At 52.9% G+C, this 18,541-nt stretch overlaps 2 protein-coding genes across 5 annotated transcripts in view; both read right to left on the minus strand.

Moving 5' to 3' along the window:
* Positions 1-1,110: 1,110 nt before the first annotated feature.
* Positions 1,111-4,216, minus strand: LOC139597197 (transforming growth factor beta activator LRRC32-like). The gene is made up of 2 exons (XM_071442231.1): positions 3,671-4,216; positions 1,111-3,129 (listed from the first exon to the last, which is right to left on the minus strand). The coding sequence occupies exons 1-2, from the start codon at positions 3,773-3,775 to the stop codon at positions 1,192-1,194; spliced, it is 2,043 nt and encodes a 680-aa protein (XP_071298332.1). The 5' UTR covers positions 3,776-4,216; the 3' UTR covers positions 1,111-1,191.
* A 3,294-nt stretch (positions 4,217-7,510) lies between these two features.
* EDA (ectodysplasin A) overlaps positions 7,511-18,541 on the minus strand; it is a 61,281-nt gene continuing 50,250 nt past the window's right edge. Inside the window, exons 3-8 of one of the 4 annotated variants that reach the window (XM_071442235.1) lie at positions 16,640-16,669; positions 13,489-13,668; positions 12,674-12,708; positions 12,520-12,571; positions 10,137-10,252; positions 7,511-8,763 (exon numbers count right to left, since the gene is read on the minus strand). In XM_071442235.1, the coding sequence (XP_071298336.1) occupies positions 8,512-8,763; positions 10,137-10,252; positions 12,520-12,571; positions 12,674-12,708; positions 13,489-13,668; positions 16,640-16,669 (665 nt within the window). In that variant the 3' untranslated portion in view covers positions 7,511-8,511. Of the gene's footprint in view, positions 8,764-10,130; positions 10,262-12,519; positions 12,572-12,673; positions 12,709-13,488; positions 13,669-16,639; positions 16,670-18,541 lie in introns of all 4 variants that reach the window. The other 3 variants (XM_071442234.1, XM_071442233.1, XM_071442232.1) reach the window with 3 other exon arrangements.

Below are 18,541 nucleotides of genomic sequence, written 5' to 3' on the forward strand. Positions count from 1 at the left end.
AAAGTCAGTGAGGGTCCTGGAGCTATGTCCACAGCAAAGGACAGGAAGCTGAAGCCCTGACATATTTTATACCAAAAATGCCCTTTCTGCTTCCCAGTAAAACCATGATAAGCTTGAACAAAAAAAAGGAAGAAAATGAAGCAATTGGGATTTTAAGTAACTTCCAAGCCCTTTTGCTCCCACAGCTCCAACCCACCAGGTGTGTGGAGGTGACTGGGCCCAGCTGGGGACTTCCAAGGTGGAACCAAATGGATGTGAAACGTTAAAGGTTTCACTGCAACCTCAGTTTTGTATTTCCTGGAGCTGGCCCAACCCTTCAGGTGCCCCCACTCTGCCCTGGACAGATCACTCAAGGGAGAGATGGACAGCAGCACACGTGACAATCCCACTCAACACCTCCTTCTGCTGCTTTGCCAAGCCCCTGGATCATCCCTGGCTTTGGGGAGTGCTCAGAGGGTGCCAGATCCACCCAGGACCACGACTTGGGCAGCACTTACCTTGTGCTGGGACCAGCTGTCTCTGCCACCGTCACCTCAGGGGTCCTGGCACTGAGGGTGGGGCATCTTGTGCCAGCAGGGACAGCACAGAGCCCAACTTCTCCCATTCCCTCTCTCCCAGTGGGTGAGGACAGGGTGGAATTCCTCCCAGCATCCACAGCAAGGAAATCAGCATACAGGTGGGCACAGAAACCCCCTCCCCACCCCAGCCCTGAGAGGCACCACCAAGCACCATTCCCGTTCCCTCTTGCTCCTTCCTGGATTAGGGAATGCTTCAGGAGCAGCAGCAGGGCATTAGCAGAGCTATTAAACCTTTTTAAAGGGGCTGCTGGGCTGGCTGGGAAACAACCAGGTGGCCTCAATGGAGACAATTCCCATCTAGCTGAGTGTGATGTGGAGGAAGGGGAGGGGGGTGCTCAATGCAGCCAACCCAGGGCTTGGTTTCCTGTGCTGAGAGATGGGAACGTGTGATGGCACCCCAAATGCCATGCTTAATTTCTGGCAGGGATCAGAGAGGATGGGGGAATGTCCCTTCTGGAGAAGGGGAGGTGTCTCAGAGCCCAGCACCCACCACGCTCCTGTCACTGGCTTCACAAATCACACAGGTATCAGCGAGACTTCAACCACAATAATATTATTAATATTAATATTATTAATAATAATTAGAGTTCTGACCGATGGCTGCAGCTCTGGGCTACACTTTGGTGATGCTGTCAGGTGGCCTCTCCTCAGCTGGCCCCTGTCCTTTGGGATGGGGCTGGGACACTCCCACCCTGTTCCTCTCAAGTCCCGCACATCCCGGAGCCTTCCGCCCTTTCCTCAGGAGGCAGAAAATCCAGGCACCGAGGAGGAAAAGGCCCATTAGGGCCACCAGCAGAGCCAGGGAGGCAGTGCCCTCGGGCTGGGGACAGATCCACTGGGGAGTGCCAGTGATCCTGGCTGAGATATTCCGGCCGTGCTCCTGGAAGAGGCAGCGGGCCTGGCGCAGGTCGGGCACAGCCACGCCGGCCGCACGCAGCGTGTCCAGCCAGCCCAGAGAGCAGCAGCTCCAGGGGTTCCCAGCCACAGACACGGCCCTCAGGCTGTGGGACCAGCTCCTCACTGCTCCCAAGGCCTGCAAGTTGTTATTCCGAACGTCCAGGCTCTGCAGAGGGGAGCAGGAAAGCCCTGGGGGCAGCAGGCTCAGGTGGTTGCCCGACAGGTCCAGCACTCGGAGCGTGCTCAGGCAGGGCAGTGCTGCCTCGTCCATCTTGTTGTCCCTCAGAGAGAGCTCCTGCAGGGACAGCTCCAACCCTGCCAGCGCTCCCGTGGGCGTGGACAAGTCCCTGTTTCCCGACAGGTCCAGGGAGAGCAGTGGGGTCATATTGAAGGCATGGGGGTGCAGCCTGGAGATGTTGTTCTTGGACAGGCTCAGGTGCTTCAAGCAAGGCACGTTGTAGAAGGGGGTGCAGGTGTCTCTGGGGGCTGACGTGTGAGAATCCCCTTGGAAATCCCTTCCCTGGTCACTCCCCTGGCTCTCACAAGGCTGGAGGCTGTTGGAGCCCAGATCCAGGGATTCCAGGTGAGGCAGGGAATGGAAGAACCACCGTGGCAGCACACGGAGGGCGTTGCTGTGGAGGTCCAGCGAGCGCACGGACAGCTCCGTGCCATTGGTGACAGACTCCCTGGCCACGTCCTGGAGGCAGTTCCTTGCCAGGCTGAGGGTGTGCAGGTAGCCCAGGCTGTGGAAGAAGGAAAATGGGAACAGCTCCAGGCGGTTATTGCTGAGATCCAGGTCAGCCACGTGTGTCAGAGCGACCACGGGACGCACGGTCCTGTTGAACCTCTGCATCTCCTTGTAGGGCAGGACAAATTCCCAGGGATGGGGTGAGCCTGGGAGCAGGGAAGCAATGAGGTTGTTGGAGAGGTTTAAGTGTGTGAGATCACGGGCTCTGGGGAGCTCTGGGAAAGAGAGGAGTCTGTTATGGCTCAAATCGAGCACTCGGAGCAGGTAGGGCTCCGCTCCCTCCTCCTCGGAGAAGAGCTCCAGGGCGTTGTGGCTGAGGTTTAAAACTTGCAGCTGTGTGAGGCTGAAGCCAGAGATACAGTGGAGGGAATTCAAAGCCAAGTTCAGCACCTCCAGCTCTTCCAGAGGCTCAAAAGCTCCCTCCTGGATCTCCATGATGTAGTTATTGCTGAGGTCGAGCTGGCGCAGCCGCGGTGAGCTCCGGAAGGTCCCTGCCAGCAGCTTGGTCATCGTGTTCCCGGAGAGATCCAGCACCCTCAGGCTGGTGAGGTTGCTGATGTACCAGCTGGCCATGTGGCTCTCCAGGTTATTCACAGACAGGTCCAGGACCTCTATATTCCTGAGCAGATGGAAAGCTTCCCCATTAGCCAAGTAATTCCGGTCCAGGTGGTTCGAGCCCAGCAGGAGCGAGCGCAGCCGAGGCAGCTCAGCCAGGGCCGTGGCTGACACGGATTCCAGCTGGTTGAAGCACACATCCAGGTACTCCAGCTGCCCAAATCCTGGCATGTTGCTGCCTGACAGGTTTTGGATGAAGTTGTTGGAGAGTTCAAGGTACTTAATTCCTTTGCCAAGCTCCTTGGGAAATTTCTGCAGGCCAACTCCTTTGCAAGACACCTTCGTGGGGCTCTGTGGAGAGACAGGAGAGGTGTGAATGAGGAGGGGCTACAAACCACAGCTCCAGGCAAGCCAGCTGCTGTCCAAAATGGGCATGAGAAGTGGGAACGAGCACTGCTCCCCCTTCCCAAGCCCAGCTGGTCCAGAGCATCCCTGTTTAGGCAGAGGAAAGGCACTGTGTAGACTCCACCTTTCCTCTCACTCTGCTTTCCTCTGGAGTTGGGAACCTGGATGGGAGCAGCTAATTTTTTTCTGGGGAGACAGAAACCTGCTGATTCCCATCCAGGCTCCCAGCTGCCTCACTGGAATCCCTGCACTCCATCCTCTGAGCACCTCAGGCATGGCAGGGACATGGGAGCAGCTGAATGCTGGGGACCACCTCACAGGAAACCAGCTCCAAGGCAGGAAAACAGAGGAAAAGCTGGGAAAATTAAAGAGATGGGGGCTGGAGGGAGGTGAAAGCCATAGGGAGGAGACCCAGGGCAATGCTGGCAGCCCCAGCCACGCTGCTGGAGCCATCCCAGCCCAGGTGCTCCTTGGAAAACAGCCTTACCTGCTGGCACAGCGGGGAGCTGGGCCTGGTCTCGGGGCTAGCCCGGGCTCTGAGGATGGACGGGAGGAGGCAGAGCAGGAAACATCCCCGTGCAGCCCAGAGCATGTTGGGCTGCGGGCGCTGCCAGCCCCGTCCCGCTCCTGCGGCGTCGCTGGCAGGCTGGGCAGGAGCCAGGCTCTGTATAAATAGGCTTCAGGATGGGATGGGGGAAGGAGATAAGGCATGTGGGTGTTCGTAGCTACGGAAGTGGGAAAAGAAAGACATCAGCTCGCAGAGGGGGAAAAACGGCACAAAGTCACAGGGAAGGGAAAGAGAAACGGCAGGATGGGGAGGAGGGAGCTCAGGTGACCGGCTGGACCCGCTGTGACATCAAATGCCAGGAGGCAGAGGTGGCACGTAGGAAAGCTGAGAGGCTTTGGGGGAGTTTCCCTGTGCCAGGGAGAGGATGTGCCAGCTCCCGGGACAGCAGGGGCAGCTGGCGAGGGCTCTGCAGCCATCCTGAGCCAGGGACAGCTCCTGGCTGTGGGATCACTTGACTGTCACACCCAGGCAGTGACAATCCCTCCCCATCCCAGCGCAGCCCAGCCAAGGGGACTCTGCCTCTCTCGGGAAACAACAGCTTCTCAGGGCTCACCGCCCCTTCCCAGCGGGATGTGCAGAGCTGGAATCCCCCGCCCTCCTCCTCCTGCTGTCACACCCCGTGTCCCCCACCTGGGCTGCCGGGTCACCTCCTCGCCCAGGGCAGGAACAGAAGGGAACTGTCCCTGCGGCAGCTCCAGGTGGGATCTGCGCGCCCGGAGCTGTGCCCCACCCACAGGGACATTTTTTTGGTGATGGTATCTCCGTGTCCTTGTGCCACCTAGTGCTGACACACTCCTTGGGGACACGCCCCTCATGCTTCACGGGGCACTCTCCAAAATGCACAGTTTGGGGTTTTTTTGGCTCAGTGTGGCTAACTGCATGTGAAGGAGCAACTCAGGCTACTGAAAGCTTGTCTGAGGATGTGAAGTTTTAGCCACAGAGCTCATGCTCTAATACTGGAGGTGTCTGGCAGGAAAAAAATAGTATATAGACATAAAATACATAAATAAATAAATATAGATTATTTATATATATATATACACACACACGCACAGAGTTACACAACTGAGTTACCCCTCTGATAGTCGGCGTGGTGGGGGACACTTTGTCACCTCAGGATGTGACTCAGCCTTGAGCTGGCCGGGTGTCCCCAGCATCCACGTCAGGCAGGACAGCCGGGACAAGCCAGGGACAGCATTTTGGGCTGCTGCCCCGTGGTGTACATGGCACATCTGTGCAGATGTGAGCTCCTGCCAGGGAAACACTGAACTCTGGATGACCCCCGGGCCGGGCCCTCCCAGAAGCAGAACCGGCACATCCGGCCCGGCCACGCCCGGGGAAGCCCGGCCTGTCCCCCCTGCACCCCAACTGCTGGACGTGGCTCTGCACGGTGACACAGCCGCTGTCAGCAGCTGAAAAGTCCCTGATTTGGAGCAGGGACTTCTGCAGAGAATCCCTGGGCATTTGCATCCCAGGGCTGTGAACTCCCTTGGCAGGAGCGCCGGGTGTGGATCAGAGGCGGCAAACACCGAGAGGCTGTTCTTGGATTGTGATAAAGGCAGAGTGAACCACACGGCCTGAGCAGGGAGAGATCTGCTCTGAAACCAGCTACCCTGTGCTTCTTGGCCTTCCTGCCCTCAATGCTGGCTCCAGCAGGATCTGTTGGAGAAGTTCCCTGCTCCCATGGAGGCTTTTGTGGAAGAAGTCTCCAAAGGATGTGAGGAATGAGCAGCAGGATGGAGGTGTGGAGGAAGTGGGGACAGAACCACCTGCCCAGGTCACATCCCTGCTGTGGGTGATGGGCTCCAGCCTGGCTGTTTGGGAGCAGGGTATCTGGTTATCCAAGTCCATCGGCTCTGCCCTTCCTTCCCTGCATTCCCAGGGCATTGGGAAGGTGACTCCTGAGCACCTCTGATCCCAATGAGGGGACCATGGCTCTCCCACCCCTGAAGGATGGAGCTGTCCCCTCACAAAGCACAGCCAACACTCCGCTGTGGCCATACAGACCTTCCATGGGAGCTCCTGATGTGGCTGGGGAGGGACATCCCACTGGGAACACCAAGAGCAGGAAAGAGCTGTGTTTGCCAAGGCCACCTGCAGCCAGCTCCAAGTCCACGTCTCCAACTCACACTTTGGTTAGTGTGAGCACCAGAAAAAGCCTGTTAACACATTCCATGATGGAATTGCTCCCTCCTGTACCCCAAGCATGCACCAGGAAGAACTTCCATGCAGGAATTGCTCTCTCCTGCTCTCCTCCAACATTCCGAGCACACACCACAGGGGACAGCAACACTCTGGCCTTTTAAGGAGCAAAGGGATTCTCCCTCTGCCTCCCCCTGCCCACAGCCATGGAGCACATCCCAGATCCTGCCAGCGGGGTACAAGGAATGCAAACTCCATCCCCGGCTCTCCCAACCCCCTGTTATTTATGGCTGCCCCCAGCCTTGCTGCTCAGGCCTGTTCTAAAGCAATCCTGTTAATGATTTGCTTCATGTTCTCACTGTACACAGTTGTCCCGCTTCATTCTTGTCACAGGAACATGTCCCTCTTAATCCATTTGAAAGGAAAGAAAACCACAAAGCCCAGTGAAGAGCCCCCAAGGCTCTTGCCAGTCCCACATGTCGAGGCTGAAGGGAGGAGAAGCCACTAAAAAGCCAGAGCAGCCCATTTGTCACGCAGTTGTTTCCCGAAGTGCACGGCTCCTGTGAATAGCGAGGCCGCGGCCAACGCCGCTGCCCCGAGGAATTTTTGTCTCCCAATAACTGCAACACTTGGCAAGGGACATCACTCGCTAGGGCTGGAGCCAGGAATGCTCCAGGCAGGGCGGACCCTCCGTGGCCACGGCACAGCACTGGGACACGTCCCTCCCACACCCTGCAGGTGACCATGAGCCACCTCTGCATGGAGCCAGCACCAGGAGCATGGAATCACAGGATTGGGCTGCGAGGATCTTATGGATCAAACAGTTCCACACCCTGCCATGGACAGGGACAGCTTCCACTAGCCCAGGCTGCTCCAAGCCCCGTCCAACCTGGCTTTGGACACTTCCAGGGATCCAGGGGCATCTTTCCCTGTGCCAGGGCCTCAGCACCATCACAGGGTAGGATTCCTTCCCAATGTCCCATCTATCCCTGCCCTCTGGCAGTGGGGAGCCATTTCCCCTTGTCCTATCACTCCAGACTCTTGTGCAAAGTCCTTCTCCAGCTCTCCTGGAGCCCCTTGAGGCACTGAGGTCCCCAAAACCTTCCCTGCTCCAGGCTGAAGATGTCAATTTGGGATTTGTCCCGTTTCTACACAAGCTGCAACTTCACTCCCCTCTTGAAAGCACAAACAGGCTCTGGAAAGAAACACAGAGAAACAAAACCCCAACCAATCTGAGCAAGTGTGAGCCAAGGGCTGAGACAACAGAGCAATTTGTGCCTCTTATAGCTCAGAGCATCTTATGGCTTTAGGTCTCCCCAGCTGAGGGGAGGTAACGGGACAGAGTTGCTCAAGAAGCCAAAAGAAACAATAGTGTCCCAGCTCCTCTATTAGTCACCAGAAATCAAGTTATGACTAGACTCAGCAGGGCTTAGAGAAAAGAAAAAGTGGTGACTTCATGCTGGACCGGATTTTAAAATCCCATTTTTTTCCTTTGCTAAAGTCTCCATCACCACTCAGTTTAGGTAGAAGGGTGCCAAAAGGAAAGGCGTGGGGAGAGGAAGGCTAAAAACCACATCTAAAAGCAGGACAGTTGCTATTAAAACAGAAAAAAAAATCTCCTGTTTGAATATTTTATTCTTAAACATAACAAACTTCCTCCGAGTGTTGTCACAAGTACTTGTGGCTGCTCTACGTGGCTCGGTGAAGCCTGTAGAAATGTGTTCTGGATTGCAAAATATTAATTAAAAAGAACAAAACAAACCTCCCCCCCCAAAAAAAACAAAACAAAACAAAAAAAAAAACCAAAACCAAAATACCCCCAATCCAACTCAACTTGCTGTAACAGCAGCAGTACTTGAAGGCAGCCCCTGCTGGGGCAAGGTTACCTCTGGGGTAGGGGCAGGAGCTGAAAGGAGCAGAGGCCTGGACCCGGGAATCGGCGTTTTCTTTGGGATTTGGTGGTTTCTGGAATGTGGAGGCAGTTTCCTATCTGCTAAGCCTGCTCTAGTTATTCCTCTTCCTCTCGCACTTCCTGCTTTTGCTTCCAAGCTCTAGGTCGAGGCACTTTTCCTCCTCCTCCTGAGGATGAATGTAAACACCACTGACCCTGTCTCACGCACCTCCCCTCGCCCCCCAGCCCTTCCAGCTCCCCCTGGGAAGGCAGGAAGCCAGAACCCCCTTCCTGGCTGTGGTTAGCATGCACATGCAGGAGCCTGGCTGGGATTTTGGGACAGGAGTCCGTGTCCTCCCACTCCCTCCTGCCTGGGATGCTCCTGCCAGCGCCAACATCCGAGCAGAGCCCCCAGCTCTCCCAGCAAGCCTCGTGTGAAGGTCACAGAGCAGAGTATCAGTGCAGTAATACTTGAAATACTGAGACAAGGCACACCCAACAGCCTTTCCTCCTCACAACGCTCTCCCCACCAGCTTTTTGGTTTGATCCGAGTCTCCCCGCGAGTCACAGAGGACAATTGTGCTTCCTGCATTCACATATAGGAATAAATAGCTCTGGATCAGTTTCCTTTATGGCCGGATTACAGAACCCCTGAAATACTGATAGGCTTTATGAACAGCAGCACTGGGCAGTTCCGTGGGCGTCCCTGGCCACGCCAAGTTCCTCTCTAGGACGCGGGTGCATCTCCCAGGCGGATGGCCCCAAAGAAAGTCGTGTGCTTGCTCATGTTGATGGAGATGTCAGCGTGGACCATCTTCACAGCGATCTTCTGCCTGGCCTTGAGCAGGCACACGCCGGCCGTGTAGCAGGTGTTGAAGTTGGTCTTGCCGGTCTCGATGCTGCGAGTGCATTGCAGAAAGGGCTTCTCGTCCACCACCACCTCGTAGCTGGCGAAATCGGTGAAGTTGATGTAGTAGACCTGATGTGAAGCAGGGAGGAGAAAGGTGTCAGGGAGGGGGTTGGGGTGTGGGGAGCAAGTGCAGCGTCCTGGGGGTGTGTGCAGCCCCTGCTGGCCCCAACACCTGCACTCACAGGTGACTTGTGCGAGGCAGGGAGAGCCCCAAACCAACCAGGAACCTCTTTTATTCCGCTTCAGACTGACCCAAGCATGCAAAAACCCCCTGAATCCGTGTGCCTAAGGCTGAGCTACCATCCTGCTTATTCCAGAGAAGTGACACACCTGCACAGAGCCATGCAGGACCCCCTGCGTGCTGCAGCAGCTTCTCACCCCACACACAGACGCACACATTCGACTGAAGGCCTCTTGCACTTACCTGGCCAGTCCTGCTTCCTGGTGCCAAGGAGCCTTCTTTAGTGGTGACATCAGAACTGCCCTAAGGTGGCCTGGGAGCTGCCTCCTGGGTAACTGGACTCGGTGCTTGCACAGGCACAAGCTATTACAGGGAAAAGGCTCTCCCAACCTCCACAGCTTGGAAGGAAATCACCTCACAGTGCTTCTACTGATTGAACTCCCTGACTTCTTCCAAGGCCCTGTGACTCTACTTGTCCTCACTTAACCCTCTCCCACACTCTGATTCCAAAGAGCTGCAGGAGGAAGACCTGTCCAAGGAGAAGTCAGTCTCAGGGAGCTGCTTCTTCCTGAGAAAGGAAATCCAGCCCTTTTGGAGGCAGGAGCTGCCTGAACACTGAATCCCTTTATTTTTCCTTGATGGACCACAAATGATGAGGCTTCACTGGTCCAACACTGTGGCCAGCAATCAGCATCAAGCACTTGGGAAACAATTATACTTTGACCCATGTGGAGTTATATTTTCTGTCCCCATCCAAACTGGACATGTGTCACCAATTCCATGGAAGAGCACCTGACATCCATGGCTCACTTCATCACAGAGCTGGTTCTGCGGAGGAGCTACACAGATCTGGGGAGGCAAACCGAGTTCACCTGGGCTGGAATCTGGCCAAACCACCTGGGCTGGGAGTCCTGTGCTTCCAGAGTGACACAGCTCCAAAATAACCACAAACCACCAGAGTTCGGGTCTTTTAAAGCACTGAGCTCAGCATCCTGCCTGCAGGGAGGTTTGGAAGGGTCGGGATATGGATAAGTGGAGGGATAACCCCGGGATTGGCTGGTGCGGGGTGTGCTTTCAGTGACTAATCCCTGGCGGTGTCCTGGCGGTGACAGGGGTGTGACACTCCTCCCCACACCCCTCCTGAGCCGAACACAAGCTGCTGGCATTTGTCTGTTGTCTGGAGCCCTCTCGTGGTTCATGCAAGGCTTCCACCGGAACACAAGAATAGGAGGAGTTAGCCTAGGACCGTACTCACTTCTACCTGACTATAGATGAAGTATGTGCCGTCCACCAGTACCTCCAGCTCCCCACTGCGGGCATGCAGCTTAAACACCTTGGGGTTCAGAGTGATGCGAGACCAGTCATTGAGCACTCCACCTGAAAGATCTCAGTATGAGAAAACGGCGGTCACTCAGTACCCGTCAGGAGGAAAAGCGCAGGAGCAACATAAACACAGTCACAGCACCACGGGGAGCAGGGAATTCACAGGGGGATCCCAGGATTACACACTAGGGAGTGGGAGCAGGGACTCCTCTCTAGCTCTGGGCACACCATGGGGTTGCCTGTCCTTCCAGCCCTCTGTGTTCTCAAGCTCAAAACCCAGCGCAGGGCCTGTTGTGCTCATCCCAGGGCTGGACATGGGCCTGTTTCCTCCTGACCCCGCAGCTGAGCTTGTTTGATCCCTATTCCCTACTGTGTCCATGGGAATGGTCACCAGAGAACCATCATGGAGTGGTTTGGGTGAGAGGGGATCTTAAAATCATCCCATTCCACTCCCTGCCATGGGCAAGGACACCTTCCACCAGCCCAGGCTGCTCCAAGCCCAGTCCAGCCTGGCCTTGGACACTTCCAGGATGGGGCAGCCACAGCTTCTCTGAGCACCCTGTGCCAGGGCCTCTCCACCCTCACAGGGAAGGATTTCTTCTCAATCTCCTGTCTAAATCTACCTTCTTTCAGCTTAAAGCCATTCCTTCTTGTCCTGTCACTCCAGGCCCTTGTCCAAAATCCCTCTCCTGGCTCTCCTGGAGTCACTTTAGGCACTGGAAGCGGTTCCTGGAGATTTCTCTTCTCTGGGCAAATGGAGGCCATGATTGATTTTAATTCTGGTGTTCCTTGATTTCACCATTCCTGACTTTGTTATTGGGATAATTATAACAAAACCTTTGCCTTTACAACTCCTAAGGTTTTTAAAAGCCAGAATAACAACAAAGTAGGAAATTGCATCATATCTCACAACACAGTAATCCCTAACTGGGGTCCTTCAATATAGGGATTTATGGACCCACCACCCAGTCCTTTGGGATTACTGGGATAACAGACTTTGCTATGAGCCCCAAACTGAGCCAGTCTCTGTAGGTGCCTCAGTTTGTAAAATCCCACTCTTTTCCTCCCAGTCTCCATCTGCCTCTCCTCTCCCTGCTGGAAAGGCCTTTTACTTAAGAGTTGGACTCAATGATCCTTGTGAGTCCCTTCCAACTCAGAATATTCTGTGCATCAGCTGGAGCTCGCCAGGCTGGCAGCTGGACAGCATTCCTGGCTCCCAGCTCTGGATTGTTCCTGAGCAGCAGGGAAGGACACTCACAGGGCATTCCCGCTCTTAGAGAGCAGCATTCCCTCTGGAAACCCTCAGCATCCCCAGTAATGAAGGGATAATTGCTTTCTGAACGTAAGCAAACAGCAGCTTTTCCCTCACATTGTTCCTAGGAACGGGTGGTTTCCTTTTCATTTTGGGGAGCTGCAAGCACAAATCCCAGTCCATGAGAAATTCCAGCTGCCACTGCTCACAGGGAAAGCTGCCTTCCCACAGAAGCAGTGGCCAGCCCTCCCCATCCCACGTGTGAGGCAGGAATTCATGGACAGGGATCCTGCTGCCCCCACCCTCGGGAGTCCCTCCCAGTCTGGGATTGGGGTGAGGATGGATGGATGGATGTGGTCCCTGGGGAGCTGCACGCGAGGACTCACGGAGGGGACAAGCCAGCTCCTGTCCAGCACAGCCAGAGCAGGGAGGCAGGAGATGATGAATGAGCCCCAGCTGTTGGCAGGGAGAGCAGGAACTTGAGGAGAATTTGGATGGGGATCTGGGAAGGAGGAGAAGGAGAGCAAGGAGCTGCCTGTGGATGGGAAGTGGCTCGGCGGGATCTGGGATTAAAGGCTGTTGGTGGGGACAGAGGTGCTCAGGGGATCCCAGGAAGAGCTGGTGGCTGGACAACTCCTCTGTGTCCTTTCATCACTGGGTCTTCCCTGCCTTAAGTTCCTGGGAAACTGGAGGAAAATGGGCAAATGGGGGAAGAGACAGGACAAGGATCCACTGAGGGCTTAAATAAAATGGGGGAAAAAAGGCCTGGTCATGGAGGGGCTGGGGAGGCACAAGATGTACCTGGAGGTCAGGGAGAGGGAGATTCAGTGGGACAGAATTACTGGGGTGTGCAGGGCAGGGATAATCTGGGAGATAAACAGGAGCTCAGGGAAAATGGAGGTGGAGACTCCACACAAGACTCTTCTTGTGGGGTCTGGGCAGGGGTATTGGAGGGCAGGGAGGGGCAGGGACATCTTGGAGCTGTGTCATGGGATGGACTGGGATCCAGGAACTCTAGGGGTGCAGGAGGGGCTCTTCCCAGTACCCACAATTATCAAGAGATCCTTACCATTCTTCACTTGGATTGCTGAGCCTTGGCCTTGGAGATGGACCACAGCTGGCTGCAAGGGAGAGCACAGGGATCGAGGATTAACGGGAAGCACCATGCCAGTCCACAAAAATCCCCCCCAAAGCTGGGTTTTTCCATGGAAAGATCAACCCACCTGGATGTCTCTGGAGCTGGCCTTGTCTGTGGCACCTGCAAAAGGCAATTCCACATCATTATGGAGGAAGGTTGAGTGAAAAATCCCATAAAAAAAACTTATTTTATCCCAAAATAACCCTTAAACCCCCTCATAAATAACCTTTTTCTTTAACCCCAAAATAACCCTGAAGCCCCATATAAATTACTTTTCTTACTCCATAATAACCACTAAACCTCTGTTTTAACAGGAGGAGGGATATGGGGTACAGGTAATATTAAAATATAGAAAACAGAAATATTACATATTAAAAAATATTAAAAAAAAAAGGAAGAAAAAGACTCATCCTACATTTCCCTAGTTTATTCCTGGCATTTCTGACCATCAAAATTCTTTATTATTCAACAGGTTTCCACTAGAAGGACAAATTGCACGATCCATTCCCTGATCCAAGAGGAATGAAACCTCTTGGCTGCCAAGATGCCAAGTTTCCCTCTGCAGGTCATCCACTCCATCTCCCTTCCCTGGGAGCCAAACCCTAATTAGGGAGGAGATGCCCGTGGCAGCACAGCATGGAGCTGAGGGGCTCCTGCTGCTCCCGGCCATTCAGAGCCACACAATCCCAGAATCCCAGAAATCCAGCATGGCTTAGGTTGGAAGGAACCTTAAAGCCCGTGAGTTCCACCCCTGCCATGGCAGGGACTCCTTCCATAGACTGCTCCCAGCACACCCCAGTCCTGCTCCAGGCCCTGCTGCCATCACACTGGGACACTCTGGTGACATGCCCAGCATTCCCACTGCCCAGCCTGGAGCAGAGGGCATGGATGGATCCTTACCTGAGGGGCCCTGCAGGCCGGGGGGTCCCTGAGGGCCCGGGGGGCCAGGGGGGCCGGGTGGGCCCATGACGGTGGTGCCTGGAATGCCGGGGATGCCGGGAATGCCGGGGGGACCCTGCGGCCCGGGAGGCCCCGGTGGCCCTTGGGGACCGTTGGGCCCTGGAGGACCAGCCTTTTTACCTGGAAAACACAAGGACAGGCGTCACCTGTGGCTGCAGGGAATGGGAGCCTGGGGATGGATCACTCCTGGCTCAGCACAGCCGGGGTTGGGGTTCTACTGCTCCACACCATGAGGACAACGCTGAAAGCAGGGCAGGGCCAGGTCCCCACCCTGCAGGCTCCTTCCTGGTGGGAATTACTCTGAAACAAGGCATGGGGGCTCTCCAGGGCCTCTCAAGGGATGGAGGCTCAGGGTCACTCCACTCAGCATGGGGTCAGTCCTCAAGTCCCATGCCCTGGGGCTGGTCACATCCCTACAGACCCAGGATGATCTCTGGATACAGTCAGGATGCTCCCACAGCACATGCCAATGCACCCAGCCGTGGCTGGGTCCACACAAACCACTCTGCAGTTACTCAGTTTGCTGGGTTTTGATGGAAAACAGGGATAATCTTTCCTACCTCTTGCACGGGATTAGGACTGGGAGATGATCCCCATGGCTTGGTCTCCTCCAGAGGGCAGTTCAGAGCTGAGCTCCAGCTCTTCCCCAGTGTTGCTGGAGGAGCCCCTATGCTGCTTGTGCCTCAAAATAATTCAGTATTTTGGGCTTTGGATGGAGGGAGGGCCTTGGGAAGGACTAACCCCATCCAAGGGATGGAAATATGGGGGAACTGTTACAATCACAGATCTCAGACTGGTTTGGGTTGGAAAGGACCTTAAAGCCCACCCAGTCCCACCCCTGCCATGGGCAGGGACACCTTCCACTAGCCCAGGCTGCTCCAAGCCCTGTCCAAGCTGGCCTTGGACACTTCCAGAGATGGGGCAGCCACAGTATTTTACCAGGCTAGTGGTAAAAATCTTCCCTACCATGATCCTCAAACACCTCACACATCCCAAGGAAGAGAAATGACATAACCACACCAGGAATGACTCCTACATACAGAGAATGGGATGAAACAAACTCTGCAGGGAAAGCCTGGTCCCTGCTCTCCTGATTTTCCTGACAAATTGATGTTCGTTTGATGCAGTTTTTAAAATGACAATTTGGAGCAGCTTTTCTGCCAAGGAACATAAACAGAGCAAAATCTCTTCAATTGCTGCCACAAGGTCCCCAGTAGGACAGAATTAAACTCATATTTAGATGACAGCAGCAGTTGGGATATGAAATTATAGTTGTTGGAATAGTTTCTGAGTACATTTATGTACTTGTTTCTCTACTAATATCCATCCTTGTAATGGACAGAAGTGTGAGGAAAAATCCATCTGTTTTAGCACAGGACTGGGAATCTCTGGATGGCCACTATCCAGGAGCAAGAGCACAAGGACATCAGGGTGGGACAACTGTGGGCATAATTTAAATGTGCAGAAAATGAAGTTAAAGTAAGCAGGGGTGAGTAAAGCCACACTGGTATCCTACAAAAAGTGGGAAAACGCTTCAGGGAACAAATCTCCACAGCAGTATTTCTCTCCAAATCAGCATCCGTGACTTCCTACCTGAGCTGGCCACAATCCAGACCTCCTCTAATCCAGTACTTCTCTTCAGGATGATGCCCTGCTTTGGAAATGATCACCTTGAACCACGTCAGTTTTGCCAACACCAAACTCCTCTCACTGACATCCCTCCAATCCAGGCCATCCCAAGGAGGGATTGCAGACAGGGAGTTGGGAATGCTGCTGCTGTCACTCCAGGCTTCCCTTCCCGAGAGGGATGCACATCACAGCTGGTTTAACTCATCTGCCTCCGAAATCTGCTCTGCTACTCAGGGAGCTGCTGCTTGAGCAGTGACACAATCGCTCATCCCAGCCACACATTTCTGTGCCTTTCCCTCCTTCAAGGCATTTCAACCACTCCTCTGCATTAACAAACCTCACAAGACATAAGATATTCTGTTTATTATCTGATAGCTCCCTTATCAGGTCTCCAAGGAGGGCCCCAGCACCCAAATCCAAGCCTGCCAAGTCTCCCATGTCTGTACCCACGGGCTCCGAAACTCAGAGCAGGCAGAAGCAGGGAGTTCTCCATAATCCTCACTCATCAAACAATGAACTGGAACTCTAAAAAGAATTAAACGTGACAATACCATAAAATTAGGCTACTTTATACAGCTGTATGCAATCCAGCTCCACGAGATCCCCCTGCCCCTCTGGAACTGCTCTGGAGGCCGCAGCCATCATTTGTTATTTGTGGGGCTGGTTGAACGCTGGCTGAGCTTTGTTAGGACAAACTTCTCCAACATAAAATTTTACCCTGCTTCTCGGAGTAAATACAAATAAAGTTGCTAAGTGTGGCCTGTTCCCACCCCTCAGCTGTGGCTCTGGAGTTTGCATCCAAAGATTAAAGCCATTTGATGTGCTACTGCAGTGTACAGACACGGAAAACACGACTGCTTGGTCCTTGGACTTGCTCAAACTCCTGGATAAATGTGTGTCCTACATGTAGGACCCTAAGTGTGGGACCCTAAGTGTTCCCAGCAGTCCTACAGAAACAAGGATGGCATCAGGAACCCCCCCAAACAGGGCTGCCTGAGTAACCCAAATCCCAACAATCCACTGCAAACTGCCTGAGGAACATCACGAAATCCACAAAACCTTGAGGGCTGAGCAACACTCAGAAGGGGCTCATAAAAAGATAATTTGGAGGTTAAAACAAGGAAAAGCAGAATGCAAAATGCGTTCATGCTGAGTTTGGTGGGTCTGAAGGAGAATCCAAGCTGCAAGTTGGCAGGACTGGGATGAAAGCCAAGGCTGGAAAACAGCAACAGCTCCTGGTATTTGGTACTGACTCAACTCAACTCTTCAATTGGAGAATGTACAGGATTACTTCTGTACAAAGTAATTAACTTCTTTCAGTGTTTAAGGAAGTTTTAAGGGGTGCTTGTGGGTGCATTCCAGCCTTTCCTGGAGAGGGAAGCTGCCATTGGTTTCTCCTTCGTGTTGCCAAAGAGAATTCACAAAGCACAGAAAGAAAAATTCAGTTAAAACTCAAACTTACCCTTTTTCTTGTTTTTCACTGAACTTGGACCTAACAAAGGGGAAAAAAGAAAGAAAATTAGTGAAATTCAGTGATAATTTCATCAGAGAAAATCCCCATTGCCATTTTATTTTCCAAGTGGACAATGGATGTATTTGTGGCCCATGCAGCAGCACAGGAATGGTCTCAGCTGAGAGCAGTAATCCAAATTTCAGAGCATCACAGAGTGGTTGGGGTTTGAAGGGACCTTTAAAGATCATCTGGTCCAACCCCCTGCTGACTCCTTGTGAGCCAAGTTGTTTAAAAATAAGAATAAAACACTAAAAAACCACAAAAGCAAAGAATTATTCTGAACTGGCTGTTTGAAACAATGGGAACCCAAACCTCCTGAGCACAGAGAGAAAATATTTACAGTGAAGCTGAGAAATGACAGGACTTTGTGAGCTGAGGCTGAAGTGTGAAACATGTTCCACTGCTTCCCCAAGAATTCATCATGTATGGGAATTAACTGCAAAAATCCCCCAATACTCCCTTGCTATTCATCAGGGAAATCCCTCTAAAACCTGGGGTTTAGCACAGCAATGACTGAAATCACCTTTAGCTGAGATAAAATTATAACCAATTGAAAGAAATGAGGTTGCTTTGAGTCTGAGGGGGTGGGGAAAGGCAAATTCCCAACAGAAAAGCCATTTCTCCATAGGTAGGTAGAAGAAAGACAGGAAAAGGACCAGAGAAATTACCCAGCAACCTTACTGATGCCTTTCCAACAGGAATATTGATTTTCCCACACTGTGCTGTTGGGTCATGGGAAAATGATGGTATTATCTATAAAAGGCATTATCTGTAAAAGACATTACCTAGAAATGGGAGGTAATATAATTTATATAATTTAAGGGAGAAATTCCTCCCTGTGAGGGTCTGGCACTGGTTGCTCAGAGAAGCTGTGGCTGTCCCAAACTTTGAAGTGTCCAAGGCCAGGCTGGACAGGGCTTGGAGCAACCTGCAATAGTGGAAGATGTCCCTACCCATGGGGATGAACGAGTTTTAAGATCCTTCCATCTAAATGATAATTTCTGCTAATTCACTATTTTAAATAATATTTTTATACTATTTTTTTTATAATATTCACAGGTTGGACAACACATGGATTCCTAACAATGCCATCCCAGTATACCACTAGGAAGCCACACCAAATTGCAAAACTTTTTAGGCTGGACAACCAGGCTCCTGATTCTGCACTTCTGAGCCCCACCAGTCCTCACTGTAGCCACCAGCCACTGAAAAACATTAGAAGAGTGGAAAAAAAAAATCCCATTTAAAGATCCCAGCCCATCCCAACCCAGCGAGACGCGAGCGGCTGTGCCTCGGCAGCCCTCGGAGTCACGAGAGTTTATTTCATGTTCCATAGATCCCACCATTAGCACCAGAACCAGAGTGAAAGTACAAATAGCTGTGGCCAGCCAGACACATTTGGGCTGGCTGGATCCAATTAGCTTCAAAGATGACTGGGAGGAATGAGAACCACATGGGATGTCAATGTTCGCAGTCTATATTACAACACACGCATCTGTTCCAGGCACGACAGAGAGAGATGTTATGGATCTGCAAGTGGAGCTTTCGACAGACACAAAAGTATTCCTGACACGAGGGGGGAAAAAAACCCAGGATTATTAAGCTTGGGAGCTTCTGAGTCTCTCTGGGGTTTGTATCTGTTCGCCTCCCGAGAGCAGGGGGGGATGGTTTAATTGGAGCACGGAGCTGAAGCTTCTGATACAGCAGAATTTCCCTTGGTTCTGCTCAAAATGGGAAGTTCATGAGCTACTGCTCCATTTAGGCTAAAATGGTAATAAATTACTGAGTCTAAGCTGAGGGACACCAAAATTTCAGATCAATATTCCTCTCAGGTGCTGAGGTGTTAAGGCA

Source organism: Agelaius tricolor, unplaced genomic scaffold, assembly GCF_023055355.1.
Source record: "Agelaius tricolor isolate 1412-34295 unplaced genomic scaffold, bAgeTri1.0.p SCAF_17, whole genome shotgun sequence".
NCBI lineage: Eukaryota > Metazoa > Chordata > Aves > Passeriformes > Icteridae > Agelaius > Agelaius tricolor.